The 24486-nt window shown below is 46.8% G+C and overlaps 1 protein-coding gene across 1 annotated transcript in view; it reads left to right on the top strand.

Moving 5' to 3' along the window:
- Positions 1–24486, top strand: part of grip2b (glutamate receptor interacting protein 2b) — a 322627-nt gene that overhangs the window by 271198 nt on the left and 26943 nt on the right. Inside the window, exons 11-20 of the mRNA XM_078203128.1 lie at positions 837–1023; positions 3196–3341; positions 6551–6631; positions 11716–11785; positions 14681–14826; positions 15859–16003; positions 17902–18045; positions 20830–20860; positions 21501–21660; positions 22599–22755. Of these exons, the coding sequence (XP_078059254.1) occupies positions 837–1023; positions 3196–3341; positions 6551–6631; positions 11716–11785; positions 14681–14826; positions 15859–16003; positions 17902–18045; positions 20830–20860; positions 21501–21660; positions 22599–22755 (1267 nt within the window). The remainder of the gene's footprint in view (positions 1–836; positions 1024–3195; positions 3342–6550; positions 6632–11715; positions 11786–14680; positions 14827–15858; positions 16004–17901; positions 18046–20829; positions 20861–21500; positions 21661–22598; positions 22756–24486) is intronic.

Raw genomic sequence — 24486 nt, 5'->3', positions numbered from 1 at the left:
TGGGGGTGTGGGGATGGCCTTGGCGAGATGTTCGTCTTCATCAATGACATGTTGAAGGCTCCGGAGGAGATGCCGTAGCTTCTCCGCTCCGGGGAAGTACTGTGTGGCTTTTGCTACCAAATAAACCTGTTGGACTTTAACCTGGTGTTGTTAAACTTCTGTGTGGCTTTTGCTACCAAATAAACCTGTTGGACTTTAACCTGGTGTTGTTAAACTTCTTACTGTGGGAGGAAACCAGAACACCTGAAGGAAATCCATGCAGATACGGAGAGAATGTGCAAACTCCGCACAGACAGTGACCTGAGGCCGGAATTGAACCCGGGTCCCTGGCGCTGTGAGGCAGCAGTGCTAACCACTGCGCCACCGTACTGCCCCCAGTTCCCTTGGTCTCCTTTGAAATAGTAGGCATGGAATCCTTAAGGCTTATCTGAGAGGGCAAATGAAACATCAGTTTAATGCCTCATTCATAGGACGGCACCTCCGACAGTGCAGTACCCCTTCCGTATGTTTAATTAATTACCAATACTAATAGCGTAATCCAGGGATCAATTGGACCCCCATCACCTAAAGCACTCAGCAGAGATGTGCATGGCCTTAGTTCACAGGCTATAAACTCTGGGATGTTGATGGTGCAAGGATGGGAGAAGGTGAGGGGAAGACAAAAGAATGTTGGGGAGTAAGCGGGTGAGGGGCTTAGCAGTTGAGGGGTTCTTGGGCACATTTCTGCTCAGTCCAGTACATAAGGTATCAACAGGGATGCTGCTGAAGAATGGTTGTACTTATTGTACCATACACTAGTCTGACTGATGTTTCATTCTGCTCTTTTTACTCTCCAGTGTCACTAACCTCGAGTACGATAGGCCCAGGAGGACAGATCGTGCACACAGAGACAACGGAAATCTTCCTGAAAGGCGATCCGCTGAATGGATTTGGATTGCAGCTTCAGGGAGGCATCTTTGCCACCGAACCCCTCTCGTCTCCACCACTGATACGCTTTATTGATCCAGACAGTCCAGCTGAAAGGTTAGAAGGCATCCTGACATTATTACCCGTCAATGGCTAATAACAGAAAGAAGCAACAAAAAACAGCTTGCATTTATATAAGCACCGTGGGTGTAATAATATTTCCCCTAGGAGTTTCATGAGAGCAGCATGACCAAGCAAAATGTGACACCAACACACGAGGAGTTATTAGGACAGGTGACTAAAAGCTGGCTCAGTGAGGAATGTCTTAGAGACGGAGGGAGAGGTAGAGAGGTTTAGGGATAGAATCCCAGCACTCAGGGCCCAGGATGCTGAAGACACAGCCGCCAATGGTGAAGTGATTAAAATACAGGGATTCTCCAGAGAGCCGAATTGGAGGAGTGCAGGTATCTCAGGGGATTGTTAGGCTGAAGGAGGAGGACACGGGAATAGGAAAGTTGAGAGGGGACTGGAAGACACAGTATCAAACTCATCTGAGGAAAAGGTGCTGATGTGACAGAATATTTTGCGTTTCGCTAGTTGCTGTTCAAGCCTTGGTTGCCAGCTCAGTGACAGAGAAATTCCATTGAAATGAAATACTATTGAGTAAATAAGGTACAACAGTTTGCTCAGTAATTAGTTAGATGTGTTAATTATTATAATTAAATGCCTGTATATTTTCCATTATGATTCACTTGGCGCTTGAGTCAAATTGCTACCTGGCATTGAAGGGACCATACAGCGTCAGTACTTAGAATCAGTTTGCAACTATGTGACACACTCAATTCATCCATCACAAACGGTGGTAGCAGCTTGAAATCCCAAGCACGAGATGAAAGACTTGATGTCACATCACATTGGAGGATCAAGCCTTGTCATCTGTTTAGAAATCTGACTCTGTTGGTTCAGCGTGCCAATACTTGTGAGCGATTAAAGGGACCAGAGCATAGTAACTAGGCTGACACTCCCAGTACAGTACAGAGGGAACGCTGCACGACTGAAGGTGCCATCTTTAACCTGAACCTTAATTGAACCGAGGTCCTGTCTGCCCTCGCAGGAGGATGTAAAAAAGGCCATGACACCAATGTTTCTTCAAAGTTGCGAGGGTGCACAGCCACACAACAAGCTAGAACCGATGGCACGGTGCGGCAAAAAGCCAGTGTTCCCTTTAAGACATGCACATGCTTGGCTATATGTAGCAATCTTAAAGGGACCATGCAATGCCAAAACAAAAACCATAGGCAACCCGCAAGAAAGAAAAATTAGAGGAAACATCACATGGCAACACTTTGAAAGAGAGCTGACCAATATTTATCCTTCAGCAACACCTTAAAACAGCATATCTGACAATTATCACACTGATTTTAGTTGGGATCTTGCCGTCACTGTCACGCCTCCTCCATTATAACAATGACGACACTTCAAAGAAAAAAGTACTTAGTCGTCTATAGAACCCTCTGACACATCTTGAGATTGTAAAAGAAGCTATATAAATGCAAGTTTTTCTTCTTTCTTTAGTAATCCAGAGACCTGGGCTATTAATCCAGAGAGCGTGAGTTCAAATCCCACCATTTCAGTTTCAGAATTTGAGTTCAGTTAAAACAAATCTGTAAATGAGGAGTTGCGATCAGTAAAAGTAATCATGAAACTGCCAGGTTGTCACCATCCCCAACTGGTTGATGCAGCTCCTTAAGGGAACGAAACCCACCATCCTTACTCAGTCTGGTCTATAGCCAGCCTCACCAACATGATTGGCATGTAAGTGCCCTCTGAAGTGGACTAGCAAGCCACTCAAGTTTGGGCAACTTAGGGATGAACATAAAAGGCCCCATGGCACCATCTGTAGAAGATCAAAGGAGTTCTTCCTGTTGTCCCGGCCAATATTTATCCTTCAAACAAACAGCAATTAAATAGTTTATCCGGTCATTTGTTTCATTGGTTTGTGGGATCTTGCTGTGCACAAACTGCCTGCTAGATTTCCTACATTACAACTGTGATGTTACCTGAAAAGTGCTTCATTGGCTGTAAAATGATTTTTGTCATCCTGAAGTCACGAACGGCACTATATAAATGCTTTCTTTACTGATCGAGCAAAGAATTTGATCCCTCTATATGTGGTTTCTAAGCAGAAGGCTACAGGCCTGGTTCCCATGGCTGCAGGTAACATTTTTCTTTCTTTCTTTATCATTTTCCTCCCCCTCAATACTTTTGACTGGCGCCTTCTGGGTCCAGATGCGGACTTGTGCAGGTGGGTGATCGAGTACTCTCCATCAACGGCATGCCAACCGAGGATGGGACCCTTGAGGAGGCCAACCAACTGTTGCGAGATGCGGCCCTCTCAAACAAAGTTACCCTGGAGATAGAATTCGACGTGGCAGGTAGGTTGCAATTGGGAGGAGTGTTTGAAACCTGCCTGTGAGACCCAGAATGGATAAAATAAATAACTTAGTGGAATTCCTGTCAAGCTGAGAGTTAACATGGCTGATACGCTGTGACTGGCACTGACTATTGAGGAGTTACAAAGAAGGCCAGAGACTGTTACTGACAATATGCAAACAGTGCAGGAGAGGTTTTAGTTGAAGCCAAATCTAGTATGAACGTGAGGCTTGAAGCCTTTGGGTGCAAGGTGTCTATCTCAAGGGTTATACGCAAGCCTAGTGAACCCTGGCAATCAAACCCACTTAGCCCAGATGAGCCAGACCTGTCCTGTACCCTGTTTGAGGCATTTGGAAAGGGGCTGTCCCTTAGTCTGTAGGTTCATTGGTCAGATAAATCCTGACTCAGAGATCATTTGATATCAGCAACCTAATCTATCCACGGCTAATGGGATCCCAGAGCTTCCTGTGCCTGGAGCACGTGACAGCTATTCAGGCTTAGAGCTTGGCATACCCCACATCAGGTCCTAAACAATGGAAGCAGAAAACAGCTTGAACGCTGTTGAGAGAGATTGAGAATGGAGGTTTGCCTCTGGTGCACCGGCCCTCCATTTAAAGGTTCCATATTCCTTGTTGGACCTATATATAGATCATCATGGAATCACACAATTGTTACGGTGCAGAAGGAGGCCATTTGGCCCATCATGTCTGCGCTGGATGATCTCACTGTTCCTCAGTTTATGTTGAGAGGTCGAGTGCAGGCCTTGCTGAGTGGCACTGTTTGTTCAGCGGGCGATTCCCGTCGATCTCGGACACTATGTACCTCTCCTTCAGCATCATTTGTCTGCTGAGAAGCTGAGGTGAATAGACAGGACCTGAGAACACTGGCCCTGCCAACTACTCATCCAGCCACAGAACAGGTCACATCTGACAAGCAATTTATCACCAAAGGAGCCATTTTCTAATGCTCTGTGTTTCCCAATAACTCCTCCTTTCGATGGGTATCGGTAAGTAGGAATGTGGAATTCATAGAATCATAGAACCCTACAGTGCAGAAAGAGGCCATTCGGCCCATCAAGTCTGCACTGACCACAATCCCACCCAGGCCCTACCCCCATATCCCCACATGTTTTATTGAGGCCACAATCAGACCACCCATGATCTTATTGAATGGGGAGCAGGCCCGAGGGGTTGAATGGGCTTCTCCTGCTCCTAATTTGTGTGTTCTCTGGAGTTGGGTCACCAAATCTGATTGGACTGATCCTTGGAGATCACATGGCCCCTTCCCTCTGACCACCCCACCTGGTCAAACTGCCTTCTTTCTCCATCTCCAATTCTTTTATATCTAAAATATAAGCTAATCCTTCTCTAGGGCAACTAGGGATGGGCAGTAAACGCTGGCCTAGCCAGCAATGCCCACGTCCCATGAATGAATAAAGCTAAATAAAATAAAACTGTTCAAAGAAAATGTTGTAAATAAAACCATGATTTTTAATTTAATGGTCCTACTGGTTTTCCGGCTTGTTTGGTGGAAGCAATACCCTTCATATTGGAGATTCCAGGGCAACCCTGGTGAGTTGGCTGCCCTACTCTTAAAGAGTGCTGCCATATGGTTAGTTGGCAACCCTCCCTGGCACTGAACCCAACTGGCTATTCTTCATGTGTGAGCCTCAGCAGTAAGTGCTGGATCACCACTCCGCCTGGATAGTCTTCACTGACAGGAGAGTCAGTGAGAGTTTTAACAACACCAGGTTAAAGTCCAACAGGTTTATTTGGTAGCAAATACCAAAAGCTTTCAGAGCGCTGCTCCTTTGTCAGATGGAGTGGAAATGTGCTCTCAAACAGTGCACAGAGACACAACATCAAGTTACAGAATACTGGTTGGAATGCGAATCCCTACAGCCAGCCAGGTCTTAAAGGTACAGACAATGTGGGTGGAGGGAACATTAAACACAGATTAAAGAGATGTGTATTGTCTCCAGACAGAACAGCTAGTGAGATTCTGCAAGCCCAGGAGGCAAGCTGTGGGGGTTACTGATAATGTGACATAAATCCAACACCCCGGCCCAGGCCGTCCCCATGTGTGCAGAACTTGGCCACCAGTCTCCGCTCAGCGACTCTGCGCCGCCGTGAGAGTCAGTGACCAGAGGGAAGAGGTTTCAATAAAAATGGGCAATTGAACTAAAGGGGGAGACAGGAGGAAGAGAAATTGTTTCCACCGCGGTTCTAAATGGTGGTGGAAGCATACTGAACCATAACTGACAGAGGGAATTGATTCTAAATAAGAAATATTGGCAGGGTGTAGGGAAAATGGCAGGGGGAAGGGGAGCGAATGGACTGCCCTTTTAAAGAACTGACAATGGGCCGAATTGGCCCTCTCCTCCACTGCAAGATTCTACAATTAGTTCCATGATTCTAGACTCTATTTGCTGGATGCATAAACACATAGTTAAAAAAAACTCAGCAAGTGCTGTCTGAGATCTCAGTATTTGAACATTTAATATACCTGATGACAATTTTCCACAACAGTATTTTAGGGAAGGAATCAATCTGAAATATAAAGCTCGTCTCAATAACGATGACCATGAAACTATCAGCGATTGTTCTAAATACCCATCTGGTTCACTAATGTCCTTTGGAGAAGGAAATCCACTGTCCTTACCTGGTCTGGCCTACATGTGACTCCAGACTCACAGCAATGTGGTTGACACTTAACGGCCCTCTGAAATGGCCCAGCAAGCCACTCAGTTCAAGGGCAATTAGGGATGGGCAGCAAGTGCTGGTGCAGCCAGCGACACCCACATCCCATCAAAGAATAAAGAGTTAACTGGTTGAAATAAAGAAGCTGTGTTAAATTAGTGGGCACAAGAATGTTATACCAATGTGTTAAATATTCACAAAATAAACACTAGAAATACTCGGCAGGTCTGGCAGCATCTGTGGGGAGAGAAAGAGTTAATATTTCAGGTCAACAACTTAAAATTAACACAGATTTTCTCTCTCTATAAGTGTTGCCTGACTTGCTGAGTATTTCCAGCATTTTCTGTTTTTATTTCAGATTTCCAGCATTATTTTGTTTTCCCAAGTCATCAATTCTGGGGAGTCAAAATAAGTCAAGTACAGAGTACATTCACAGTAGACACTTTGGTTTCACTGACTAAAAAACCTGGGCACCTTATGTGGCTTCTCCTGCCTGTGTTTCTCTTCTGCAGAATCTGTTATTCCCAGTAGTGGAACCTTCCACGTGAAACTGCCCAAGAAGAGAGGGGTCGAGCTTGGAATTACCATCAGCTGTGAGTAGAATCTTGTCATCCTCATTCCAGATGTGTAGAGCTGGGAGATGTTGGAGTAATGGTAATGTCATTGGTCTGGTAATCCAGAGACCCAGGCTAATAGTCTGAGGACTCGGGTTCAAATCCGCCTCCCCCCCACCCCGGATTGCCTCCATCAACGGCAGCTAGTGAAATTTAATTAATAAATCTGGAATTGAAAGCTAACCTCAGTAATTATCGATTGTCTTAAAAATGTATCTGCTTCACTCATGTCCCTTAGGGAAAGAAGGAAATCTGCCATCCTTACGTGGTCTGGCCTACTGTGACTCCAGATCCACAGCAATGTGATTGACTCTTAACTGCCCTCTGAAAAGGCCGAGCAAATGCCCTCAGTTCAAGGGGCAATTAGGGAAGGGCAATAAATTCTGGCCTTGCGAGTGACACCCACATCTCACAAGAGGGAAAAGATGTGAGGAATCCCTGCTCCTGTAGATGAATGAATCAGTTTGTGCTTTTATTGCATTGCCCTTAACCCAAAGGCTCAGGGTATTTCATGCATTGCCTTAGGGAGTGCCGCATGTGTTGAGGTGCTGGATTTCAAGATGAGATGTTAAACCCTGGCTCCTCTCAGCTGGTAAATGTCCCGCCTGACATTTATCAGTCAATCAAAAACAGATTACCTGATCATTTACTTTACTGCTGGCTGTGGGAGCTTGCTGTGCACAGAGTGGTTGCTGTAATTCCTACATGACAGCAGTGACTACACTCCAGGATGTATTTCATTGACTGCGATGTGTTCTGGATACACTGTGGAGGTGAAAGACATGATGTAGGTGCCAGCCTTTCAATCTTGGCAGATTTGATTGAGGATTAGAGGGGTGTACGGAATGAAGATCATACCTGAGACAATCTGTTCCTCCTGTACCTTGGATAATAGGCAGATTGATTTCACTTTGCTAATCCAACGTTTCTGCAACTGTTTGTTCCACTCCTGAGCTCAATATAAAATTTACAAGGGAGCTACTGTAACGGCTTTAAAGTTTAAAGTTTATTTATTAGTGTCACAAGTAGGCTGACATTAACACTGCAATGAAGTTACTGTGAAAATCCCCAAATTGCCACACTCCGGCATCTGTTCGGGTACATTAAGGGAGAACTTAGCATAGCCAATGCACCTAACCAGCACATCTTTCGGACCGTGGGAAGAAACGGGAGCACCCAGAGGAAACCCACGCAGACACGGGGAGAATGTGCAAACTCCACACAGACAGTGACCCAAGCCGGGAATTGAACCCGGGTCTCTGGCGTTGTGAGGCAGCGGTGCTAACCACTGTGCTACCGTGCTTGGCTTCTGGTTCAGTGATGCCCGAGCAATGAGCTGGGCCAGGCAGGTTAATAGTAAATCTTAGCCCAGGTACCTGAGTTAGGTTGCACAGGGTGCCAGGTAACTGAGCTCCAGATGAACATCAGAAGGATGGAAACCATGTTTTTTTTTGTCACAGACTGGGATTTCTTAAGTTTCATACCCACTTCACCACTGAGTCTTCATTGGTTATCCGTGAAAACTCATAAACAGGGGTTTGGTTACATTCCGGCTAAGCTGCACTGATGGAGCAGAACTAGCTCCAAATAAATTCCCGGCCATAATTCTTGCCCCGATTCCATCGCCCTCGTCAAATGTTTAATCAGCTTGAACTAGGCCGAACAAACCGAGACATCCTGCTCCATTCAGGGCTTTAGTCTCCAACCTAACACTCTGGACACAATTTTCTGACTGTTCCCACTGGTGGGATCTTCCAGTTCTGCTGACGATGAACCTGCTGCTGTGGGTTTCCTGGCAGTGGGGGTGGGGTTGGGGGGGTGGGGTTGGGGGGGCGGGGGGGGCAGCGGGGTGCACATGATGGGAAACTCTATTACACATTGGCTACACTGGCCAATGGCAGGCTGCCTCCACCACCACAAAATACATCGCAGGATGCACGGGAAATCCCACCCTCTTATCACCAAAGCTGTTTATGTCCATGTCCCAGTGGTCTTTGCCTCTTCATTATGGCCATTGGCTCAAACCCTATCCCTGTATTTCTCACCAGTCGATTTCTCCAGTGCTGCTGTTGCCCACTTCCAATCCTTTGTCCTTCTAAATCTGCAACTTACCCAGTATTTATCTACCTGCATCCTGTCCTGCACTGAATCCTGCACCTTCTTACCTCTGTAACCTCCCTCCAGCTTTATCATCCTACAGACCTGTTGTATCCCACCACTCCCCCAACCCCCTCCCCTACCTCCACACTCAGTGTTTCGCCGTAGGTGGTAGAGCCTTCAGCTACCATGGCCCTATAGTCTGGAATTCTCTCCCTAAGACCTTACACCACTTCATCTCTCCCTGTCCTTCTTGAAATTCCCTCTTAAAGCCCATCCTTTCAACCAAGCTTCTGAGTGGCTTCCCTAACTTCCCCCTCAGTGATTCATCACTCATCCTGTTGCTCCTTGTACGCAGAGTTAGATTTACAGATTCTTCGACACAAGTGCCAATTTAGAAAGGTGAAAAGATCGGTATCTTGTTGTCTCCCTCTCGCTCTCACTGATGGTCTGGAAGGAAAATGCATTTTGAAACGGCATCACCACACAACACAATGGAAAGTAAGAAAGGGACAACAGCCTTGTCTTCCGACAGGAAGATATATCGCATATTCACAGACTGGCTACAGCACAGCAGGAGGCAACTCGGCCCATCGTATCAGTGCTAGCTCTGTGAAGGAGCATTTCACCCCAGTGCTACTCCCCCTGCCTTCTCCCTGTAGCCCTAATCATTCTTCCTTTTCAGATAATAATCCAGTTCCATCTGGAATGCCTCAATTGAATCATTTTGCATCCACAATTCAGCCACTGGAGAGCCAGTGTGTGAGGGCGACATTCTCCGCTGATCCAATGGGCCATGGGCCCGTGCATAACGCAGCTTCCTGCATTTGAGGAGCAATTATCATTCCCACCTGCAGGAACGAGATCAACAAAAAAAAAGTGACGCAACATGGGGAAAGAGTTGATGCAGCAGAAGATTCTGAAGTTGCAGCATGTAATCTAATAGTGGAGAATGACTCTTGTGAGTATTTCATTCATAGAGAGATAATGAACCTGAGAAGTATGGATTCCATGCCTCCCCCATGCTCTCAGGCAACACGTTCCAGATCCTAACCACTCACTAGTAAAGTTTCCCCTCATGTCACCATTGCTTCTTTTGCCAATTATCTCAAATCTGCTGTCCTTTGCTGTTTCTGAACTTCATCCAAACGCATTCCATATCTCATTCTTGATCCTTTTGCCAAAGGGAACAGTTTCTCCCTATCTACTCTGCCCAGACACCTCGTGATTTTCAATCCCTCTATCAAATCTCCTCTCGGGCTTCTCTTCTATAAGAAGAACAGTCCCGATATTTCCAACCTATCAATAATCCTCAATTAGACTTGAGAAAGAGATTTTCTGTGTGTAGTCCCTTTCTCTATGGAACCTTAAAATTACTGGGGCAGGGGGAGGGGAGTTGAGTTTACCCGCTCCCCATAATATGTAGAAGGTTCTAGATATTTCCATGATGGTTCTGGCAATTGAATGGGATTTTAATTGTTAGGTGGCTCGGTGAGCTAATGGATGCAGGACACATGTAATGAGGGATTTCTGAGAGATTATGAGAGGTGAAGGATAGCACTGTTGTGGAGGATTGCAGATAAACAGCCTCTCAGCACACATGGATTTTGAGTCAGGTTTTCTGGCTGCACTATTGAAGCAAATGCTGACAGAGGTATCTCGGCTAGGAATTGTTATCCTGTCATTCCCATTGTAAGCCAATCAGTCAAACAAAAGCTCTGCAGGAAGACCCAGACCTGTATTTGCTCTCCTCACTGCCTTTTGCCTGGAATCCATACTTCTCGGGTTGTTTATCTCTGTATGAATTGAATACGCACAAGGGTCATTCTGCACTATTGGATTGCATGCCGCAATTTCAGAACCTTCTGCTGCATTAACTCCTTCCCCACTTTGTGCCGCTTTTTAAAATCTCTTTCCCGCAGACGGGAATGATTGTTGTTCCTCAAGTGCAGGAAGCTGTGTTACGCACGGGCCCACTGGATCACACACTGGCTCTCCAGTGACTAAGCTGTGGATGCAAAATGATCCAAACATGGCAGCCTGTGGGATCTTCCTGTGCCCCAGTTGACTCTCCCATTTTTGCAACAGCGACTATGCCCCACTGCCTCACAGCTACAGCGGGCACCCTGCACTGTCGGAGGTATCGTCTTTTGGGTGCTCTTTTTAAAAGGGGCCTCCCATCTCTCTGCCTGTGCTGCTGGGCGTGAAAGGCCGCGAGGTCTTATTTGACGATGGGCAGGTGAGGTGTTGGCAAGTAGGCACCTCTTGATCAACCCCACGTGAAGCTGGTTAACTGGTCATGCTGCCTACTGGCTGGCAGATCTCTGTGGAGGTTACCAGTGATTGGACTTCATAGTTACTCATTGTATGTGAAAGAGTTAAAAATCATACAGGTTTAAAAATTACATAAGCTGCAAGCTGAACCTCAGTCACACGGGGAAAGCTATGTGCAAAGGATAGGTTTTAATTAAAGTAAGCCCAGATAAGGCTCAAGGACTATCTAATCGAATGATGTGCAGCTGCAGTTCATGTCTGCCCATTAGAACAAGGAACAATGGAAAGTGAGGTTGAGATACTATTGGTCAGAGATATAGCTATCATTGCTTGACGCTATAACATGCACAAGTTTTAATTGGACATTATACCCTCATGTATGATGATGTAACCATAATTATGATTGGATAGAGGTAACTCCTATTCGTCTATTGGTATATGCTAATTACTTGTAATCGAAGCTGAGACTTTAATTGCCTATGTATTTCTGAATTTTTCACTCTGAAAGTACTGCATGGATATTCAGAGTTTTGTAGCTGGTTATAGTAAAGTTCATCTTGAAACCACTTTTACTTTGTTTGGCTATTTCAGGGGGACAATTGTTTTTAAATACAAGAAAACCATCATCACAGCCCCTAACAGATATAATGTCCTTTGGCTTGATTGATTCATACAATGTATTTTCTGTTCAGCAGCTATCAGCCGGAAGCTTGGGGATCCACTGATTATATCTGATATTAAAAAGGGGAGTGTAGCACACCGGTAGGTACCTGTTCCTCATTTGATGCATGTACTTATTGGAGCAATGAGTGGTCCTGGTTGTGTAAGGCAGCCTGTTAATGTTGAGATTTCCCACATTGTACCAGGAGTGTTTGGATAACTTTACTACGCATGTAAAGCCACCCACCTTCAACACAGGATATGTGACTTTCACAATGTTCTGGTCCACTAACTTGTTATCTTCACCTGGTGTTGGCCTATATGTGACTCCAGTCTCACACCGACATGGTTAACTCTTCACCTCTCTCTGAAGTGGGCCCTGCAAGCCACTGAATTATGTCGCACCACAACAATGTGGTTCAGCTAGAAGGCCCAATCACAACCTTCTTAAGGTAGCTAGCGATTGGCAATAAGTGACAGTCTTGGCAAGGACTCCCACACCCCTGAGAATGATTTTGTTAAAGAACTTGGTGCTACTCCACGCTGAGATAGGCTTTGTAAGCTGAGTGCAGTCTCCCAACTCAAGAGGATCCTGTTCCCCTCCCCCCGCCCCGCCCCGCCCCCGCCTCCCCCCCCCCCACTCCACGCTCTCAGTGAGCTGAAGCTGAGACAGATGCATTTTATTCACACATCACATTCAGTCTTTCTCAAATGTGCTTCCTCGATAATCTCCCCTCCCACGCATCCCGCCCCCCCCCCCCCCCATCCCCCACCCCCCTCCCCCACACACCTCACCACTATATCACACATCTGGGAATTTCCTTGTTTAATGATGGGGTTCTCTATATGGTGGTGGTCACCCTCCCGTACCATGTCCCACACGAGGACTTCCCTCAGACTGGCTGACACTGAGTTCAGCCATAGCCCTCCCACTCCCCGCCTGACTGGCAGCAGTTAACCCAGCTTCACTGGAAATGGGACGTGAGAACCGGTGCATTACATTGAGCCCGTGAGAGAGCCCAGTCCGATCCTCTTGACTAGACCGTGCAAATTATCAGTGGAACTCCAGTCAACAGGTAAGCTGACCAAGAGGCATGGGATGAAGGTTGGAGAGGTTTGGAGGTGACCAGTAAAGGAATAATAATGTGTGACTCTCAGAAGAGAGGAAATTCAGGAGAAGCAGAAGGTGCAGGATCAGAAAAGACCATTGCAATCCATTTGGGTAGGCCCAAAGTACCAAGCATCCCATGCCATCCAAAACCTTACCCCGCTGTGTACTGAATTTGCTGATACTTTCCCATTTCTGCTGCATACCTGGCTGGTGGCCAATCCCTGACGTGGGAAAGTCAGGTGGTACTGAGCGCAGACTGTGATTGGCTGGTGGACAGTCTTGGCAGCCGTTGCCAGGGCCTGACGTGCTCCCGGAATGCCATGTTTGGCCTCTGGGGGATTGAGACCAATTCCGGGAATCTCCCAGCCATTCCCAGAGGGCTGGCAACTCTAACCGAAACCCTGTCTGCAGGCTCATGAGCTGAAGCAGATGGTCTGGTCATTCTCACATTGCTGTTTGTGGGATCTTGCTGTGCACACATTGGCTGCTGCATTTCCTACACCAGAACAGTGACTGGACATCAGAAGTATTTGATTGGCTGTAAAGTTTCTTGGGACTGAGGCTGTGAAAACTGCCATGCAAGCAAGTATGTTTCCCTTACAAAATGCATTGGCCTGGATTATACATGAGGACATTGGGACTGCTGCTGTTCCTCACATGCTTAAAATCTGGTGTGATGATATCAGACTGTGATCCCAATGATCTCCAGACCCCCCCCCCCCCCTCCCCCCACCCCCTTGCCACCCCACTTCCTCAAGTGCCCAACCCCTGCCTGGCCAAAAATCCCAGATTGAGCTGAATCTGGGGCCTCCAGGATCCATTGCTGTCTTCTTCCTGGGTCTGCTTGCAATCCCCTCAGATAGGAAAACTAGTTTGGACCAGGATTATTATTTCCCCACTTTATTGTTTTTGTTCCTTCGGGGCCCCACAGCGCTGACAACTGTCGGAACAGCTGGAGCTGCCAGCCAATCACATTGGCCGTCCGCTCTTGCGGGTGGGACTCTCTCCCACTGAAGTGTGGGAGTCTAGCCCCTGCTTGTTTATGGGTTGTCGGCAGCATGTTATCGCAGCGGGGTGTCCGTCTATAAAATCTATCTCTGTTATAAGGTTCCTCATGAACCGTGTGTTCACCAGTGCGAACAATTCCCAGCTTCCCAACTGTCTCCTCCAGGCTCAGGTATCTGAACATCAGTATGGGAGAAAGACTTCCTCACTGAGTTACACTCGGCAGAATATCTGCCCTCAAAATGGCTTTGCTCTAAGCTAGTCCAATTTTCCCATCCCATAATCAAGGCATTTGGTTTCTTGCCTTGGTAATCTGGGCTTTCCATTTAGATAAATGAAGCTTGAGTGTATGAACAGTGTGTTCACAAGTGAAATGTTGATTCATTGTTTGGATGATTGTAAACTATTCTAATGATTGTGGGTGATGACATTGGTGATACTGTCTTCTCTATTGCGGAACTGAGGTGAGGAGTCAAATGTGGAACCACACTGAGACTTAATGAATGAGAAAGATGAGATAAATTCAAAAAACGACATTGTGTGGGTTTTGAATGCCTGTAGATTGTAAAGAAAGACTTGCATTTAGAAAAGCACTTTTTGTGACCAACTTTGAGAGCTGTCAAAGTGCTTTACAGCCAGTGAAGTAAAGTGCAGTCATTATTGTAATATAGGAAAGGTGGCAGCCAACAAACACACAGCAAGATCTCACAATAACAATGTGATCGTGACCAGATAATTGCCGGGATAAAGAGTTCATTCTGCATGAAGCTCAGCAGGCAACTTGCAGCTTGAACTCAGGAACTTGGGGTCTGGAAGATGTTCCGTTTGGGTCACTGCTTTGCAACCTGGTACTGTGAGTACTTTGTTCCTTTCCCCAATAGAACTGGGACTCTGGAGCCTGGAGACAAACTCCTAGCCATTGACAACATCCGACTGGAGAACTGCTCAATGGAGGACGCGGTGCAAATCTTGCAGCAATGTGACGAACTGGTTAAACTGAAGATCCGAAAGGATGAGGACAACTCAGGTATTGAGTGTGCAGAGAGGACAGGAGGCCTCAACCTCAAGCAAATCTCCATTCTCTTTGGGTGTTCTTTTTTAAAGTAGATCCCTTGAGGGATGAACTTACCTTTGAGCTAACTGGGTTCAGTGATGTCCATCAGATGTAGCAAAATACATTAAGAACCAAATCCCGTTAAAACAATTGTTCCCTCATAAGGTACAAACACTCCCAGGACAGGTACAGCACGGGGTTAGATACAGAGTAAAGCTCCCTTTACACTGTCCCCATCAAACACTCCCAGGCCAGGTACAGCACGGGGTTAGATACAGAGTAAAGCTCCCTTTACACTGTCCCCATCAAACACTCCCAGGACAGGTACAGCATGAGGTTAGATACAGAGTAAAGCTCCCTCTACACCGTCCCCATCAAACACTCCCAGGGCAGGTACAGCATGAGGTTAGATACAGAGTAAAGCTCCCTCTACACCGTCCCCATCAAACACTCCCAGGACAGGTACAGCACGGGGTTAGATACAGAGTAAAGCTCCCTTTACACTGTCCCCATCAAACGCTCACAGCACAGGTACAGCACGGGGTTAGATACAGAGTAAAGCTCTCCCGTACACTGTCCCCATCAACACTCTCATCACAGGTACAGCATGGGGTTAGATATAGAGTAAAGCTCTCCCATACACTGTCCCCATCAAACACTCCCGGGGGACATACAGCACGTGGTTAGATACAGAGTAAAACTCCCTCTACACTGTCTCAGGACAGGTACAGCATGGGGTTAGATCCAGAATAAAGCTCCCTCTACACCAACAATCCATTAAGTATAAACTGGACCGTAGCCCTACAATATTAGTGTTGCAGGCTTCAAGAAAATGTACTGAGTGAACTAACATGAATTCCCAACCGAGATTTATATCCTGTGTGCTGTTTAATCCTGTATACTGTGTGACTGAAACTTTACCTGAGATTTGCTGTGAAGTACTGCTTTGTGTGGGAGGTTGTGCTGTTGTGTCTCATTATGTTCTAAATCCTCTGCCTTCATCAGATGAACAGGAAAGTACCGGTGCCATAATATACACTGTGGAACTGAAGAGGTATGGTGGGCCATTGGGAATCACTATCTCTGGGACTGAAGAACCATTCGATCCCATTGTAATCAGTGGCCTCACCAAGAAAGGCCTGGCTGAAAGGTAGAAAATCCACAGCAAAGCTCTGCATGTGGCATAATAAAATGGGGATGGGGCGTAGAACAGAAATGTGCGTGTTCCTGAGTTAGTTATTAGATGCGGGGTGAATTTTGTGGGAAGAGGCAGGGAGGCTACTTTTGGGGCTGAGTTGCTGATCCTGTGTGGGGAGGAAGTGCTCGCAGTGAGTGCTGGAATATGGTGGACAGCCAGTTGTGGTTTCCCACTGGCTGGGTCTGCAGGAATCTGCCGTTGAAAAGTCCTGGGATGAACAAAATGGCAGACTCCACGTGTATGAGTGCCTTTTCCTGTGAGTGTGTTCCTCACATTCTCCTCCTCTCAGTGAGCTGCGGGGAGTCACACTCCCTGAAAGCAGCCCCTATCATTCAGTCAGCATTGAATAGTGACCTTCATGTCTCACCTTTCGCCTGTTGACCTCAGAGTGGAAGGGGTCAAATTAGCACTGGTGGGTCATGCTGGGCAGAGTTTTCTTATTTTTTTGTCCATGTGTCAACTCAGGCAGGAAAAGTCAACCATTCTGCTGGCTTTTCCCACCATATCCTTTAGCTCATAGCCAAAAGCAATCAAGGAGGTGGGTCCCATGACGTCACACTATGGACTCAACCTCATCTCTTGGCAGATCAGGGAGTCCCAATGTGAAAAAAGATGAAAATAGAATAAAAGAACCCCACCCCCATGAACACAGAGCGCCTGGCATCTCCCCCACAGCATTCCCCTCCAGCACTGCCCACTGGCACTGTCCCTGGCTCTGCCTCCTGGTAGGGTGCTACCCGGGCATGACCTTCTCCCCTCTGTGGGCTCTACTCACCTGTGCGTCCCCACGGGGGGTTCTGTAGTCTCCTGTTTTTAAGAACCTTTTGTAAACCGTGTCGATGTGACATTGCGCTAGTGGGGTGGGACTTTGCTACATGGGGCGATGTTACAGCGGGAGGCCCGCTAATTATGTTTAAATGCATTATAATGGTGTTACCATCATGGCAGGGCGGGAAGGCGGGGACAATCGAGCAGAGAAATCCCATCAGCATAAAAACCACTCTGGAACTCCCACTCGATTCTCCGCCATTCCTTCCCACCAAAAATGGGCGGAACATCTCTCCTCATTGTAAACAGGGACCACTACTACTATTCACGAGGCTTGATTCTTAGATCCCACCAGGGTTAGTAACGGGTGGGGGGGGCGTGGGGTTAGGAGCCCTATGCCACTGGGTGCCATTTTCCAGCTTCAGTCCATACCCGGGCTATATTTGCGCTGGGGGATGGGGGTTTGGCAGGGCTATTCCCCCACTTGTGGTGGGTACTTGATTTAACTGATTAAGACCTGGTTCCTGTGGATGGCAAGGGACAGTTTAGCTCCCTGAAGGTGGCCCAGAGGTCCTCCCAGCCTGACTGGGTGCAGCAGCAGCCACAGGCCCCCCTGTAGGGGGACTCACATTTCACCTGATGTTCGGAAGCGCATGGAGAACATTCTATCTGCTGAAAAAGGAAACATTGTTGAAGCTTTTTGTCTTGCACTCACCAGGATAATTCGCAAGAACACCAAATTTGACAAGAACAATAATTTATACTTCACGAGAAGAGAGTGCTGACTGATTGGTCTCATGAAGTATAAATTGGTGTTCCCTTTAAATTTGGAATTCTTGCGATTTGTCCTGATGAGTTTAAAATGAAAAGTTTCGACAACATGTGTCATTTTTCAGCAATATCTATCCCTGATGTTCGGCTCTGACAGTCTTTCCATGTAGCATGTATTTGTGCGTTTGAAAATCCTCCCGACGGACTAATGTTTGAAAGTGGCAGGTGTAGTTTCAATGGTTTGTTGTTGGGCAGAGGTTGGGGTGAATTGTGATGTGGGTTTTGGGTTGATTTTTCATTCTGGTTTTTAGGACGGGGGCCATTCACATAGGGGACAGGATATTAGCCATCAACACAGTGAGCCTTAAGGGCAAACCACTGAGTGAAGCCATCCACTTGCTCCAGATGGCTGGGGAGACGGTTACCCTGAAAATCAAGAAGCAAGCAGACCGTGAGTATTAACCATGGGAGTGTTATGAGAATGAGGGGGGAGGAATTGTGGAGCTTGGGGGATTAAATTCGAACGGCAGATTGTGCAAACCTGACTTGTACGCTTCATGAGTTTTGAAGATTGAGGCGCAATCTAATTGAGGTATTTAAAATGGTAGAAGGATTTGAGTGGGTTGATACAGGGAAAGAATTCCTCTGGTGGGGGGAATCAGTAACAAGGGGACATGATCTTCAAATTAGCGTCAGGCAGTTTAGGTGAGAAATCAGGAAGCAATTTTCCAAGCAAACACTGGTCAAGATTTGGGGCTCTCTTCCTCAAAAATTTGTTGATGCTGGGAGAAACGGAACTCCAATAGGCGAGATTGGTAATATCTTTTGAGGGTAAGGCTATAAAGAGATATGGAGAAAAGGTGGTTGGATGGAGTTGCGATGCAAATCAGCCATAAGAGCAGAAGTAGTCCATTTGGCCCATCAGGTCAGCTCTGCCATTCAGTGAGATCATGACTGATCTGATGTGATAATCCTCAACTCCACTTTCCCGTCTTATCCCCACAACCCTTGATTCCCTTACTGATTAAAAATCTGTCTGTCTCAGCCTTGAACATACTAATGACCTAATTGAATGGTGAAGCAGGCTATCTTCCTAATGTTGTCAATAATGTCAGGAGCTGTGTAAATCCTGACAAAGTAATCCTTTCCCCCACAATAGCTCCTGTGGAACTATTCCGCCATCTGTGGTCTATACAGGGCTAGAGTATCCCAGGCAGGGATTCTTGGGCCTTTTCATTGTGGATCTGCCAGAATCTGCCCCTCTCGATTGCGTGCACGCAATCATCAGGGTGGCCCGGCACGATGCCTTCTGCAGTTAAATATCCTGTCAACGTTCAGTGGCACACTGAGCAGGGTCCATGGAGTGAGGCAGAGCAGACAGCCCCTGCCAGGACAGGAGGGTGTGAAGAGAAAAATGTTGGGTAATTCCTTGCTTATCCTTTATATAGGTTCATACAACTACAGACAGTAATATATCTGATAATTCACTGCATTAATTATCAAGAATACAATAAACCCCACAAGCAACCTTAAAGGATGCCTTCAGCCCTACATTGAAAACTGAGTGTGGTGATTTAAGGAGAAATATTGAAGGTAGCTTCTCTGTTCACATTTGCAGCTTTCTTCCAACTTTCTAAATGAGTGAAAACAGGGCCTGGACATCAGGGTTAAATGGGTGTGACAACCCCATGCTGTGTGAAAAACTGTCATCTAGCGTTGATCTATCCTGAATTGGCCAATTAGAAGCCAGAGCATGGACTCACTGTCCAAATAAGGATAGCAGGCAGCCTATCAGAGTTGGAGGGCCAATTGGAAGAAACTTTAGCCTGCAGGTCAGGTAAGCGAAAGAGAGAGAAAGGAAGGGAAAATGCCTCAAGATGGAGGCCCCTCTGCCCACTTCTCTATCTTTGAAATTTATAAATGCCCTCAGCTACCTACAGATAATGTTGCTGATATTAAGCTGACTATGGCAGGGAGCCTGAACTATAACCTGTACCTAACCAGTTCCTGACTGAAACCTTGAACACAGCCTAACATCCCTGATGCCACTGCAACAAAATTCAAGAAGCTTAACACTATGCAGCATTAAGCAGTGTGATTGGCAACCTATTAAACATTTATTCCCTGCACCACTGCTGCATCGTGTGTGCAGTGTGAAACATCTACAAAATGCAACGCAGCAACTCCTGGGACATCACCGTTCAAACCTCCCACCTAAAGGGACAAGGAACACGATCACCTCCAAGGTGCGTCCTGGACTTGGGAATATGCAGCTGTCATTTGTGGCTCTGTAAGTAGCATCCTGATCTCTGAACCACAAGGTGCTGGCATCGAGTCTTACTCCAGGGCTTGAGTCTAAATGATTAGGGCTGGCACTGCAGTGCGTAATGATGGAGTGCTGCACTGTTGGAAGTGTTGTCTTTCAGTTGAGCTGTGAAACGTTAGGGTTAGGGTATCCTGTCTGGGTGGATGCCAAAGAACCCATGGCACTATTTGGAAGAAGAACAGGGGAGTTATCTCTGGTGTCCTGGCCAACATCTATCTATCAATCAATATCACAAAAAAGAATCAGATTACCTGGGCCTAAATTGTATGTTATGCCTCCACCCCCGCCCCCCCCCCTCCTCCCTCTCCCCCCTACCCGTCCCCTTGGGAGGCAGAGGATGGGGAGTGTGAAACTTCATGGATGGGATTCACTCTGGGATCTTACTTGCCCCACCTGGATGTGATTTTATGGTGGGGTGACCAGGGCCTCGGACGGAAAACCCACCCTTACCACAATTAAGGCCCACCACGGGCCACTTCATGGCTTCTTAAGGGCTTTTTCAGCCCAGCTGGTACCAGATGGCTCAGGGTGCGAAATGGAACGATTTTCCATCTTCAATCTCAGGCGGGAAAGTGGGCGAGGGATGTGGGTGGGACGTGTCTCCATCAGAAGCCCCCTTCTGACTGGGGCAGTGCCCTCCCCTCAAGGACCTGATACGTCCTGGCTTATCCCCCCAATCGTCCTCCTTGCGACCTATCCTCCCCTCCCCCAGGACCACTATAATTAGCTTGCCACCATGTCATGAGACTAGCATCTTTAGGACAAACTGCCTTTTAGGCTAGCTTGCTGAGAAAGTTGAAATGGAGTACACATTTCACTGTCTACCACAGTAAGGGCAGGGTTTTCTGGCCCTCCTGCCCCCGAAATCTTCCACTACTGCTGAGGTTGAGCCCTATCTCAGGTTCTCCGGGAGCGGGGCTGGCAAGCCACACAAATGGCCACTGGTTTGGCAACACCGGAAAATCCCCCTGACGGCCATAGCTTGCTGCATCTGTCATGGAAAAACCCACTGTGGAAGGGGCTGGAAAATTCTGGCCTTGGTTCCAGGCACGTGGCTACACTGCCTCTTTCGGCCAACGCAGCGCTGTGCCTGGATGGGCTGGAGAGCCATCAGTTTGGCTGGCAGCTCTTTCAGGTACGGATGGAAGACCAGCCCAATGCCAACCAACGTTCATGGAATGTGAAATGGCAGCGGGCGGGTCTGTCAGAGTGGGCAGGGATGTGTCACCCGCTGATTCTTCAGATGGCAGGAGGTTGAGTCCCCGCCGTCCAATAAACTGAGGCCCTGGTTACCACTGCCCAAGTTCACTAAAAGACTGTTGATGGAATGCAGATGTTAGTCTGTGATGCTGACATAACAGAAGCAGATGGTGCTGATCCTTCATAGTCACTGGGTGCAACTCGCCACCTTCATGGAACACCTTCATCACACACATAGATAATAGTTACAGAAAAGGTCCCAGCCCCACCTTTTCAAGAGTACATGGGGATGAACAATAATTGCCAGCAACACCCATATCCCTCTTAAATCCATGTTTAATTTAAATTTCAAACTCTTTTCTTCCAGGTTCCTTTTCAAAAAAGTCCAGTGCTGTGGGTGAACTGAGCGACCCTGAAGATGAACTCCCTGACACTCTGAAACTGAACAGACTCTCCAAAATCCACTCAAACACCATCCCCAGCATGGACAGTGCCATGGAATCGTGGGATGGCTCAGGGCTTGACGGGGCCTTTGGAAGCCAAGGTGAGCCAATCAGACAATTTAATGTGGCTAGAATATGCCCGTTTCAACATTCAGTTCACATTGGTGAGCAGGGTGTTTGTGAACAGTTTTGCTGCACCAGTGTGCCATGGAGAGGTTGGGTATGGATTTGTACCCACTGCTTCTCATGTGAGTTCCCAGTCTCAGCCACACAGTAAAGGCAATGTCAATGGGACCCAAGTTTTCTCCCTGGAGTTGGAAGCAGAGAGAGAAAGATGCACTATTTTTGCTCTTGTCAAATTCTATCAGGATCTATATTTAGGGACATGCTCATTCCATCAGTTGGGGCAACTTACTATGGGGCTGGATTTGGAAGGTAGCTAGCATCTGGATAGGGGCAGTGTTTGACCTGTGCGAGGATGGCTGCTGGGCAAAGGGTACACTTTGACTTGGGTGGTGATTTGTTGGGATGGGAGCACCGTTTAGCGTGGGTGGTGATTGGTGGCGAGGCTGGGGGTGAAGAGGAGGGATGTTGTCAAAGTTTGACCTTGGGTTGTGATTGGCTACTAGGCAAAGGGTGCACTTTGATCTGGGTGGTGATTGGCTGCGAGGCATGGAGCAGAGCTTAATTTTTGGCCATTGCTGTTTAACTGTTTCAGCACCAAATAGCGCCCATTGGCATTGTCCATGTGTAACTGCCAGGACCAATGCCAATGGAATGTCTGTCTCTCTGCCTGGTTGGACAAGCAGCAAAGCACTGACACATCAGATTAAAAGTATTTGCTGCCATCCTGTGGCTGGTTTTGTTATTGTGCCAAACACAAATTAACAACCAAAACACTTCTGTGAGGCGACATCTTACTGTGTTAGAAAGTGCATAAGTACAAATGTTTCTTTCTGATTTAGGCACGATTAAAGACTTCCTCCCTTTGTGTAATGTCCACAATATTATACTTCTCTCTTTCTATTAACCCTTTCAGGTAGCTACCATCACCAGGCAGCAGGGATTGTGCTGCATCCTCACGAGTGGCAAGACACAAGTCAAAGGAGGAGCCCCCCACCACGTGTCAATCGACGGAAGAGTTACCCCTGTACAGACGGTGGTTTCACTGACGAGGAGTGGGACAAGACAGCTGGGTAAGAGATGGAGCTCCTTTCCATCTGTGTTTAGCACTGTCTTTCTGGCATTGCCGCACTCCACCAAGTGAGTTGCTCATCAGTGGGCTGTGGGTGATGTTTATTCCTACATTTGTTGCCCTTCTCTCCAGAAGGCAGTGACCTCACCCTCAGGGCAGTGGTAACCAGTGGGTGCCTCGACCACATGCCCATATTTTGCACACCATCTCTCCTCCCCCCAAGAAAACTAAAGGACAACAAAAGAAAACTAAATGGACAGGCATGGAGATTTGAGAGCCAAGGCCAACCTCCCCCATACCCAGTTCAGGATTTCTCACACATACAATATGGCCACGGCTTCATCATCCCAAGTAGGAATGGAGTCTTGACTGATTTTTAATCGCTCTTCGTCAATCAGAATATGCTGAGATATTTAGCATAACCCCCTACGCCATCCCATAACTCAAGGACTGAAGGGTAGGGCCTGTTTGGAAAGGCTTTTCCAGTTTGTTAATTGTATAGCCTAAGGACTGGGGGAGAGAGAGCAAAAGTGAACCTTTGTCCTCTGACTTTGCTTAAAGATTTTCTGTCCATGACGTAACTAAACCCAGTGGGAGGTGTTCACTGCCCCAGTTCTTGGGAGGCAATATTCTGATGTCTTGCACACCGTGAGGCATTCCCTCCATTTGATAGTATTTTCCTTTCCTCTTTTTACTTAATTACACAACTGAAGACTTGTCTGGAGGAGACAGAGATATGTTGACATTTTAATCTCTTGTGTGTTGCTATATGTGGAAGTACCAAGCAATAGTCGAGGATGGCGAAAGAAGCCCACCAAAAACCTCGAGCAGGTCACAATAATTTCAAATGAACATTCTTGCAGCCTGGTGTAGGACTCTGAATGAAATGCTGCTTTAAATAGAGCCTGGGGGCCAATCAATGGAAGTGGCTTGGAGAAGTTGCCAACATTGACAGCATGAGCAAACTAAGGGCTTTCCCATCCCACAACCGTGTGCACTCAACCCAGTGAGTGGTTCTCTTCCAGTTCAGTCACACACTGCTGGGTCGCCTTCTCTCTATCCTAAATCCGGTCTCAATATTCTTCTTCATTATGCATCTCACGCTTCATAGACCCTCCTAATCCCATGTCTCTTGCCTTGCCTCATTCTGCCATTCTGTTTGTTAGGGGGTTAACAGAGGACTGAAACTATTGTGCCCTTACCTTACTGTCCATAATGTGTGTGTTTTTTTTTGGAAAGGAAGATCTGGGTGTTGCCGAACCCCTGAATATGCATGGACAAAAAGTGGCATGCTTTTCGTGGGTTCAAATAAACAGGAACTTTCATTCTCACACATATTTGAGGAAAATACGGTTAAAGATGATAGTGCACTTTTACAATTTATAAACAATGGAATAGTTCAGAACTCAAGTGATTGGCTTATCTTGGTCCATGCCTAATGAAGAAGAGGTTCCTTTCTACTCTTGAAGTTTAGCTAAGTGAACGCATTCACAAAAGTCATAGAACAAAGTTGTTGCAGAATAACCTTGAAGAGGTAGAGTTCCAGTAGGTCATGAAGTTAGTTGCTCGTAGACTTATAAATAAGAGATCAGCTTTCCATGCAGGTGGATTTGTAGAGGAACAGGCTTTGAGACCTTATGGTGTTGCAGTCTCCAATTTTAAGACATAAAGGTTGCTGCCTTTGTTGCTGCTTTTGTTTCTTGCTGTGCTGTTTGTAGACTGCCTGGTTTTT

The sequence above is a fragment of the Mustelus asterias genome, chromosome 3 (genome assembly GCF_964213995.1).
Source record: "Mustelus asterias chromosome 3, sMusAst1.hap1.1, whole genome shotgun sequence".
Taxonomy (NCBI): Eukaryota; Metazoa; Chordata; class Chondrichthyes; order Carcharhiniformes; family Triakidae; genus Mustelus; species Mustelus asterias.
This window is presented reverse-complemented; position numbering and strand designations above follow the sequence as displayed.